The sequence below is a fragment of the Rhagoletis pomonella genome, unplaced genomic scaffold (assembly GCF_013731165.1).
Source record: "Rhagoletis pomonella isolate Grant_MI unplaced genomic scaffold, Rhpom_1.0 Rhpom_scaffold_00012, whole genome shotgun sequence".
NCBI classification, from domain to species: Eukaryota; Metazoa; Arthropoda; class Insecta; order Diptera; family Tephritidae; genus Rhagoletis; species Rhagoletis pomonella.
This window is the reverse complement of record NW_023458566.1, coordinates 22,810,680-22,821,934: the sequence shown is the minus strand read 5'-3', so window position 1 is coordinate 22,821,934 and position 11,255 is coordinate 22,810,680. Positions and strand designations below refer to the sequence as shown.

At 36.2% G+C, this 11,255-nt stretch overlaps 2 protein-coding genes across 6 annotated transcripts in view; both read right to left on the bottom strand.

The window, feature by feature from the left end:
* Positions 1-3,895: 3,895 nt before the first annotated feature.
* LOC118748127 lies at positions 3,896-4,665 on the bottom strand. The gene has a single exon (XM_036482448.1). The coding sequence runs from the start codon at positions 4,541-4,543 to the stop codon at positions 4,370-4,372; it is 174 nt and encodes a 57-aa protein (XP_036338341.1). The 5' UTR covers positions 4,544-4,665; the 3' UTR covers positions 3,896-4,369.
* LOC118748126 overlaps positions 4,398-11,255 on the bottom strand; it is a 10,845-nt gene continuing 3,987 nt past the window's right edge. The window contains exons 1-4 of one of the 5 annotated variants that reach the window (XM_036482443.1): positions 10,143-10,248; positions 9,603-9,901; positions 9,445-9,545; positions 4,398-4,785 (exon numbers count right to left, since the gene is read on the bottom strand). In XM_036482443.1, coding sequence (XP_036338336.1) covers positions 4,594-4,785; positions 9,445-9,545; positions 9,603-9,792 — 483 coding nt within the window. In that variant the 5' untranslated portion in view covers positions 9,793-9,901; positions 10,143-10,248 and the 3' untranslated portion in view covers positions 4,398-4,593. Of the gene's footprint in view, positions 4,786-9,444; positions 9,546-9,602; positions 9,902-10,142; positions 10,249-11,255 lie in introns of those variants that run through there. The other 4 variants (XM_036482447.1, XM_036482445.1, XM_036482444.1 and 1 more) reach the window with 4 other exon arrangements.

The window sequence follows — 11,255 nt, the reverse complement described above, 5'->3', positions numbered from 1 at the left end:
GACACGTTTAGACAAATTTTTGACACTTGTGAGAGAGTAACTTACTTTTAGGGCCAGTTTTTCAGGGCACGGCCTGGGTTACCATTATGATATGCATACGCATATAATAACCTTTTAGCACACCTATTTAGGCAAATAAAATGGTTCCACAGTTTTCATTTATTAAAATTTTGAAATTATTTTCTGCAAATTTAATAAAATTGAAAATATTAACACATGTTTTAGCGTTATCACGTACTCAATAGGTCATCACAAAAATAATAGCAATTGTCACCGTTAGAGCTTTCAAATTGCTCTCTGCATACCTTAACGTGACAATTGATTACGAACATGAAAATTGTTATAGCGGCGAGTTTTGTCATTGCACGCGAATAAGGATGTTATCATGTCGTAATAGCTTTCATATCATAATAGTATCCATTGCAGAATATTAATCATGGAAGAAATAATTATTATGTGGGCGGCTATTGTTGTGGAGCAAGAAGAAGTTATACAGAGAAGACTTCTGAGGGAACTCCGAGACAACAGTTATTTTGAACAGCTCCTATTTTCACTTCACGTCAAATTAATGATGCATTTATACTTGTTTTCTAACTGATGTGAGAAATAAAAAGCCGATTTGAAAACAAAATCAAGTCAATACACATTTTAATTTCAACGCGTTTTGAAATTTAGTTTATGCATCCGTTTTGAATCACAGCGAACTGGGTGAAAGCGCTTTATGTGTCGGTATAAACAAGGTAGTAAATATGCTTTACCAAATATACTCAGAAGTATTAGTTTTATATATATTATTAAAAAGGTTGTCCTTATTATCTCAATATATTCAAGATACTTCTTGTTTTTTTTTGTTGCTTGTCTTGTTTTATAGTTTTTTGGGGGAATACCATTGAAAATAGGGGTATTTTTTCAGGAATTTTGGGGAATTCGCCTCAAACGAGTTGGCGTCGCTGGTTATGCGTTTTGCAAAACTGCCACTGGAACAACTTTTTGAGAAACTTTACCTCACCGCACTGCCTCTCTTGCCTACAAACACAGTTGTTCTGGTGACAGAAATGTTCCAGTGTGAAACTGACCTTTGAGAAGAGATGATGGAGAATCGTTCCATAATACATCATACTTCTACGCTGTTGGAAACACCAACAACGAAAATGAGAACAAATTTATCAGCTGTTCATGAAACTCGCAAATTCTTACTTGTATTTGGATATTTTTCTCTTTTTTATGGCGAATGTTTTCGAACTCTCGGAAATTAATGGCGATTTCGCTTATTCCAAGAAAATTTTGCCCTTCCACGATGCAAAATATGTTTGCTGTTACACTCAATCCTGTGAAAGGGCATGTTTTTGCCTCCTTGTCCTTGTTTAGCTCACGCCTTTCAATAATATTGTCGTTTAAAGCAACCTTCTCCCCTGACAAAGCTTCAAAGGGCAGAGAATGTGTCATTTTAAGAAACGAACACAAAATTTTCTTCTCAATTTCGTTGTTGGTGTTTCCGACAGGGTAGGAGTGTGATGTAATGTGGAACGATTTTCCGTCATCCCTTGTCCCAAATTTGGTTTGGAGACAAACCGGTTTCGGCGTTGTGCCATCTTTAGTGTAATTTTTCGTTCTGAATAGTTTCTGTTTGTCTGTCTGTTAGGTTCGTCTCAGCGGATTATATTCTTTCGTTCAACCAGTAGTTTCAGTTTTGTGTGTACATCCTAGGGTTGCCAGATTTTGAAACGGAGAAAGGAGTACATTTATATTTTCGATAGAAAAAAGCAGGACATGGCATAAAAAAGGAGTACAACAAACAAAGATATCTTTGAAATCTTTTTCAAAGCAGCAATAAATGTGAAAAATAAATAGCTATATGGGTTGGCTTTCCAATAGGGACGGTGGTTAAAGAGATGGTCATCGAAGGGGGAGTGGACGTGGCATCTTTTCCGACCTTTTTGGAGAGGGCATGAACCACCATTGTCAAACATGTTACTCCCGACCACCTAGAGCCCCTATGGGTCCCCAGGAACCCCTTAGAAAAATTGCCAAAAGTCACAATTTTCACTTGCGTCCACAGTATTTTTGCGTAGAACTCGGTTCTCAATGACCGCCCTATAGGAAAGTTTCCCCAACTAATAAAATAAAAACCACAAAAGAATTCCAGACTCTTCCTGAATGTATGGTAATTGTTTTTAATTTAAGCCTTATAATTAATTTAATTTTTTTCTGATTTTTATACCCCAGCGCCCTGCCCCTAAGGCCATGCTTACACCTTTTCACTATCACACTTAACTTTGCTTACTAAGTAGTGTTTGCACCATATGAATGGCAAAGTACAGTGCGTACAATAATAACTGTCGCACAGGTTTTTTGAAAAATAAAAGGGTTCTTTATAGATTTTGTGTTTTTTTTGTTAACTTTGTAAATATTTTACTTTAATTTTATTAATTGGTTTTAAAATTTTAATCCTGATTTGCATTTGCCAGCTTTGGGAGATAAGTACATGCGGCACGAACCTCTTTTTTAGGTGTATTTTTTCTTAGATTTTGTATAAAAAAAAAGAAAAAAAAAACCTGTATAGGTTTGGTCGAATGAATGCCCCCCTAGTCACCAGTTTCGAGTCCTTTCGAATGCTGAGTATGGGGCCTTATGTTGGACAAAAGACGGAGTATAAAGGACCCAAATGGGGGAAAATAGCCTATGGTTACAGAAGATATGTAATAAAGTAACCGACGAAGACATGCGCTTTTCTCCCAAAGTGTTTACCGCCGGTAAACCCAAATGAAGGTTAAAATTTAAAAACAAATTAATAAAATTGAAGTAAAATCTGTGGATAATTAACAATAAACTACTTTTTAGCAAAACTATAAAAAAAACTGTGCAACAGATATTATATGACAAAATATTTGGGGTGTTCACAGTTCGTTCCAAATTGTGTCTGAAAATGTAGACGTCTACATTTTGAGACATCTTTAGCATCAAACTGTGAGCACCCCTTTCTAGCAGTCGTCACAAAATCGTCTCAAAACTTTGCTGGTGTTGCCAGACATTTCTTCCTTGCGTGCATTTTTTATGTCGCCTTTCGATTTTGTTTCCGAAAAATTGAAATTATTTAACTTAATTACCAATTCGTAATATTTGTTATTTCTTTTCCTTGATTTGTTTCTTTTCATCAGAAATTGCGCTCAAATTAAATGCAAATACAGAAAACGTGCCCAATAAATAAAAAAAAAATGTGATTAGTATTGCCATAATGCAACCCTGCTGCGAGGTTGCAAAATGTAGACGCGTAAAAAACATACCTTTGAGTGTGACAAAATGTAGACGGCGTCGTTTTCCAATTTTGTATGGGAAACAACAACACCACAGATTTTACGGTTAGAAAACGTCTTAAAATGTAGACGTCTACATTTTGAGACACTATTTGGAACGAACTGTGAACGCCCCAATTAATAGCTGGTAAAAGGACTACAAAAGAAGTACAAAGCTAATAAAGGAGTACATTTCCAGATATTTTTTTTTTTTTGAGTACAAGGGAGTACATTGCAATAAAAAGGAGTACGTTTACTCCCAAAAGCAGTACGTCTGGTAACCCTAGTACATCCTCAGGTAGAAATAAGCTGCTCACCTCTTTTTTGATTAATTCGAAAAATGACACTGAAGATGGCACAACGCCGAAACCGGTTTGTCTCCAAACCAAATTTGACAAGGGATGACGGAAAATCGTTCCACATTACATCACAAAATTTTCTCCCCGTTTGCCTTTGTTTTAGAATCGAAAACAAAAAAAAAAGTGGCCATCAAAAGGCAAGATTTTTTGGTAGACACGAAAACACCATAAGTTACTGGATAATTTATAAAATATTTGATTGTCATTCTCGTCATTCAAAATAATTTAAAAAAAATCACTGAGTAAATTTGTATCATTTATTAGAAAATGTTTTCATTGCGTAAAACATGCGTTTATAAAACTGTTTACAAACTATTGGTTATTTGAGCATTGTAAATAGTGCTCCTGCTTTTTTAAATACTACTCGGACGGAATAGTTTGAGTTTGAATTTAACCTAAAATTGTAATGTGAACTTACTATGCATGCGTATAAAAGTATAAATTTGTTTTTAAAAAGGCACTTTTTAAAAATTACGATATGTTGCCGTAAGTTTGTACTAATTCTTAATGTGATTCCTCTTATCGCGGAATTTAGTTGCTAGATTAATTGTGCAGTTTTTTATAGAAGTAGTATTCGAGTTTAGCAATTATTTTTAATGACATCAAAACTTTTCACACCGACCGTTTATTGCCTTGATTCACTTGAAAAAATACACGGCAGAAGTTTCCACATATTTGAGTCATGACAATAACGATTTCAGTATGAAGGAACCTTACCTAGGCGTAGCTGATCTCATGCTCATAGCTCTTTCCGTCCCATTCGTGATTATCGGGAAGCGCATGATGACGCAAACCACAAAGACGTGGTCCAAATCGTAAAATTACAATAATAACACCGATAATGAAGAGAGCAAGAGCAGCTACGGCTGGATAAAGCAAGATAAATGCCATTCTTTTTTTTCTTTTGCAAAAGTGCTTTAAATGTCTATTGTTAATTGGTTTTAAATGTCGCTTTCGCGCTTTTGTAGCTCTACGTATTCCTCTCGTTGTTGTTGTTGCTGCAAAGTGCGACCTTCAGGACGTGGTGGGCGCTGCTGTTGCAACTGATGCGAATGTGGTTCAATATGCGAAGAAGACTGATGTACGGGCACTTCCTGCGCTTCGATGTCTTCACGAAATATTTGTGGTTTTGGCTAAAAAATAAAAATAATGAAATATTAACTGAAAACGATGATGATTTGCTTTTTTGGCGAAGTTAAATAGTTTTAAACGATTTCATGACGCGCAACCAACAAAAAATTTGCCCGTAAACCTAAGATAAAACGCCTAATTAAAACAATACTACAAGTTTAGAGCAGATCTTACAATTTTAATGAATCATTTCATTTCACTTCTTTATTAAGTCTATGGTTACAAACCTTACAGACTGGAGGTACAACATCAGCTTAAAGATAAAGCTTACAAACTAAACTACATAATTAGAGATAATTGGATTCAAGCTTTGATAAAAATAAGGATCTAGGAAGAGCGAAATCTAAATCGAGGCTACTAAATATACTATTAAGCTCAGTAAGGGCGCTTATAATAGGGGCGAAATTAATTAATTAAGTTTTTTTTATTTTTATTTTCCACTGTAGTCCACTTAGAGAGTTCGAGTGGGGGAGCATAAGCGCCGTCAGCATCAGTTGATTATTTAAAGCAGAACCAGAAATAATTTGATCGTCAGCGGCATCACCATTTGAGACGAGAGCAGCAGCAGATAGAGCAGACGTGGATGGCAAAGAGAGAGCACCATCCGAAAGAGTACCAGTATCAACATCAGCTATTGAAGCAAGAGTACCAGCATCAACAACAACAAACACTTTCGGAGGAAGAGCGGTAGCAGAAGACATATCACCAGAGGGAGCATCAACTGCGGCAGCAACATCATTAGCTGGGCAGGTCTGGTTACCCAAAGGTTCAGTATGCAAACGGCCAGGCGAAGCAATGTCATTCGTGTTATAAGTAATATTTTTTTTTTGAGAACGAAGATTGTAGGCACTATTGGTAGACTTGGCAGTTGATTGTCGCTTACTCTCACGCGAACACGTATTTGGGCTGACAGCATTAGCTGGAATCGTTTGACAACTGTAACTACGCGAAAGCTCAGCGAATTTGCACTTCAACAATGTTAGCTCTTTGGATAAGAGAGAGATCATAGCAATGAGATTTGCTGATACTTTCAAGCAGTTATTGCAGATAAAAACAATGTTATTGCATTTGATTAAAATATCAGAAGAATCAAGAAATTCTAAATTTGCACAAGTTTTATGATATTTTGATTGGCAAAATTTACACGATACAGCAGATCCGATATTAATAAACCTGCTGTAATCCGAGCAGATATTGTTCTTTTGCGATAGCATAGTCAAAAAGATAATTAAAACGGAGCGAACAAAAACACGTCTGAGCGCACTGCTTATCACCAACTACGTATTCTTATGTAGATACATTATTTTGGCGACGGCAGAACTACACCACAACTGGGATTGTGGAACTGCTATTTCCAGATGTTAAATTTTAATGAATCATAGAACCAGATTTTTATTAAAATAGGACACTACTGTGCTATATACATGAAATGAAAAAATTAAATAAGACTGTTTTAAGAAATACATCGTTATTTTGCAATATGTAGTGCCGCTGCGATTCAGATTGGCGGCTTACAAAAGAACGATGTTGCTTGCATATGCAGATAATATCGACATCGTCGGTCTGAAACAAAGGGACTTAACCGCAGCATTTTCCAGTTTAGATAAAGAAACTAAAAAGGTTGGTCTAGCGGTGAATGCAGACAAGACAAAGTACCTCCTAGCAACATATAAAGAATCCAGACGTTGCGGGACACTGTTGGCAGCTATAACTTTGAAGGAGTGAAGGATTTTGTCTACCTGGCATCCAGTATAAACATCACCAACAACGTCAGCCTCGAAATCAAACGAAGAATAACTGTTGCCAACAGATGCTACTTTTGGGCTCGGTATACAATTGAAGAGTAGAGCCACCTCTCGACGAGCACAAATTACGCTCTACAAGTCTCTCGTCATACCCGTTCTTCTATATGGCACAGAAACGTGGACTATGTCTCCTGTTCGCGTATACGACGGATATACATATATAAGAGTAGATGGAGGATGTTTTCGTGCGCAGAACACGTATCCTCTGGGTAGCAATCAAACACCCGTTTGGGAGCGAGCTAAAGTGAGAAATCGTAAAACTTCGCGTGCGCTGGGTTTGGGTCCCGCCACGTTGAAAACGTTGAAAAAACGCTCCTGGTCTGAAAGTATTTAACGCGGGCCGCGATGCTGGTAACAGAGGAAGAGGCCTTCTCTGCGTTGGAAAGACCAGGTGGAGGACTTTGCTTCACTTGGCATTTCCAATTGTTGTTAGTTGGCACAGAGGAGAAATTACTGGCGTGCTGTTTTGGACTCGGCCAAAATCGCTTAGGCGGTTACAGCGCCAATAAAGAAAGAAGCAGATGGAATGACGAATACGAGTTTTTTAACGACAGAGACATGATTAGCACATAAAAATACAGCGATAACGATGGCTTGGAGACATGTTGTACACATTAATGACGACGCTCCGGTGAAAACATCCTTCGACTCCGCACCCATGGGTGGACAGCGAAAGCAAGGGCGCCCACGAACAAAATGGAAGGACCTGTCTGCACACGGGATGAGCAACTGGCTCAAATACGCACAGGAGAGAGGCAATTGGAGAAGCTTTTTGGGCTCTGCACAAACCGACAAACGATTGTAGTGCCAAATTAGAAGAAGAATTAAGAAATAAATAGGAGTATTTTAATAAGTTCACCCAGTACCAGCTCATTTTGTTTGTATGTGCGACACGTTGACTGTTTTTTGTTTTTTTTTAAGGTACAGCTATTTTAGGGAGTTCATTAGGGGTTTGTATACTGTCGTATAGTTGATATCGCAAAACCGCCTATCTTACGGCACTCAAATTTAACAAGAGAGCGAAAAAACTGTTTTTCTTTGCAGGCAGTGCCTTGATAGGCGCTATATTCTCAGCTACTATTTTATAAATCTGGTTTTTATAACGATTGTACGATTGATGCATAAATCTCGATGCCTGGAGTTCGGGGAAACCAAATCTCATTTTTTCCACAACGGCAATTTAGGCGGTTTTGCATCTGGTCGATGGGCTGTTTTGCAAAAACATCGACGATATGAAGGGCGTTCGCAAGGTATCATAAAGGTCATATTATGAATCTTTACAGTTTTAACAAATAGTTGCTTTTACTGTTTACTGCATACAACAATGGCGCAGTATCCCACTCGGAAAATATGTAAGCACCTTTCGACGTAATCCACGTTTTCTTTCAGCTTTTAGTACCACAATTATCAACATGATCAATGTCAACTACTAGTAAAGCACGAAATGAACACCTCGGATGACGTCTTACCTAGTTATGTCCTAGCGCCGAACTACTCCGAGAGACTGTTTTACATTCTACGTACCTTACTTTGTAAAGCGGCTCAGAAGTATGTGTGATACCAAATGTTCAAATGTAGTAAAATACAAAAAAAAAATTAACACATCCAATGAGCTGTTCGTGAGTGATGGGGTTATGAAAACATAAAATAACAAATTTTTGTATATTACAGACAGATAGGATTATGGCTTATTAAAATACACTTAGTAAAATTTTTAAGTTCGTAAGTGTTATTTTTTTAAGTTTTCTGAAGGGAAATAGTCTTATTCGATCGAAAAATAGTGTTGTTTAACGATTTTATAACAATTCTACGAAAATATGTATTTTCCCGTGTAAACTTTAAAGCACCGGCGGCACGGGTAAATATTAACCCAATTCAAAATAAGAAAATACGTGTCTCCTAATTGTTGATATTCTCTAGTTCTTGGGGGTGAGAGCAGGAAAAATCAAAATAGTTGATTTTCCTATGTATTGTGGGCCACCCTATGTGCATACATACATATCGTTACCTTAATTCAGGAGAAGCAATACTAATTTGGTTTAGATCCCATCATGAATCATGAACAAATAAACGGTAATCTTAAATTTTTATATGAGAATTGAAGTCGGTTTTGTTGCTTTTTCCATTTTTCCTAATAAAATAATCTTGGTACAAAGCTCAATAACAATTTTAAAGTCGGTTTTGTTTTTTGCTTAAAAATTTAAATTGTTGTTAAAAATAAAATCATGCATGCAGCTAAGAATTCTTAAAAAGTTGCATAGTTCCGTTGTTTTTGGTACGAACACTCAAATTTTTAGTGAAGGTTTAAAAACGCAGTTTTGAAGTGAAATTAGGTAACGATATGTGCATATGTGTAATCTTACTTAGGAGTTGTATAAAGTTAATAGGGCAATTCATCAAAACGCGTAAATGCCTCATAACCATGTAAACTTCGTAAACTTACTTCATTTTGTATGGGAAATTCGAACTATTTACGCGGTTACGTGGCATTGACGCGTTGCCATGAATACCCCTAACAAAAATGAAGAATCTATACACATATCGCACACCATCTTCAAAAGTGGCGCAACTCAAAATTTGGCATTTTGGAAATTATGCGGTAAAAATGTACACAGAGCTTGTATTTCCTTTTGAGCAAAAGCTAATTTTTTTTATAATTTGTCGAAGAAACCATACAAATAGTTTTTCGCATTTTCTGACGAACGCGTTATTTTGAGTTGTGTCACTTTTGAAGATCGTGTGCGATATGTATATATTTTTTTCCTTAATCGGGCGTTTCTCATGTTATACTGGCCCGCGTAACTACATACATACGTATCTATGATGTTAAACAAAGTTTATGGAACGTAAACTTACGTAGAATCGTTCGAAATATGAGGCGTCCTTTAGCTCAGTAAAATCCAAAGGGGGCTGCAAGTGTGGCGTAGCTGACCAAATGGAAACCAACCAGCGATTACCTGTTAAATCAATTTTCATTAATACTATTCGACATTGCTGAACAATTCAATTTATACCTGTATGTCTATCTTTCCAGTATTTACGGTGCTTTGAGCAACACCCAAAAATAATATTCACGAAGATGATGGAACCGACAACAACAGTACATATAGCAATGGTCACATAAAAGGGGGAAAAATTGCCATATATGTGTCCCGTGAAATAGGGATTCTTCTCGTAAGCCGTACGTTCTTCAATAGTTGACATGATCAGTGCGCTGCAGTAGGCACAGACTTAATTTTAGTACTGCTCAAATGTTCTGTAAATATCTTTGCAGTTGAGTTCAGAATTTGAAGAAAAATTCGATGCCCGAGGACTTCATTTAATAAATAGAAAAATATAACATATGTATATGTACTTTTATATATAAGTATGTAAATTCAATGACTATCACGTATGTATGTAGCTACGGAATTGGGTGTGGCGCCCTCTTAAATTATTCATTAAATTAAACTAAGTGATCTGCACATTCCATTTATTACTTGATGCCCTTTCCTATTTCATAGGTTCAATAATGCAAAAACATAATCAAATAAAGAGAATAATCGTTAACTCACATAATTAACTAAAAATTTATCAACGCCCTTTGAAATTGTACTCATTCAAAGATTTTAGGTAAACAGAAGCACTATATTAAGTTATCGGAAGGTACTAGTTTTTTTATGCCGATTGTTTCGTAATTGCCAATTTATCGATAACCATATATATAAACACGGTCCACACGGTTGTTTCGTGCAACTCTGTATAAAGTAAACCATTTAAATAGTAGTTGAAATTAAATTTATGCTAAGCTTTGTTATAAAATAAAGCTAAGATAACTTTTACAAGGCTGTTTGAGTCTTTAATTTTTATTCTTCAATGCTCATTATTTTCAAGAATTGACACATATAATAACAGGGTTGCATCGGGATAAACTCTGTTTGAACGGCACTGTCGTTTGCTGTTTGTTTGTTTACATTTTATGGGGAAAATTAGTGAACAAGTTAATATTTGCATAAAAATGAGTTTTTTTTGCATAAATCTGTGGAAATTATTAAAAAGTGGATATTTGCATTAAAATTCAATAAACGTGAGCGTTTTAACTATAAATTATGACGAAATTGTAAAAAGTCTCTGTGTGCATGCACAAAACACATTTCAGGAAAAGAGAAGAACAGATATTACTGAAAAATTATGTCTAGAATTGTTGCAGCACAGTCTATATTTAAAAAATCGCAGGTTTTTGTACATATTTCGCGAAAATATCAACCAGAATTTTTAGACGCCAAATGAATTGAAATATCACGACCGAGTGTGTGAAACTGTAGTCGTCATGTAATCGTTGCATCATGATTGTGACGTTGAAGCAATTTGATTGGACGACCAATGTGCAGAAATCCTTAGTCTCCATCACCGAATTCTTGTACGGGACCATACAAGGCGAATTTATACAAGGTGGTGTTGTAAAATCAGCTTATTTCAAGGCGAATTTATACAAGGTGGTGTTGTAAAATCAGCTGATTTCTTCGCCTTACATATATTTTGTTTTTGCTTTTACTGATTTGACAGCACACCCATCAAAAGCAAAAACAAAATACATGTAAACTTTGGAGCGAATTGAGATTTGACACAACACCCTCCATACAAACTACGTGTGGTTGTCGTTGTTGTAATCTAAATTCGCCAGTAAC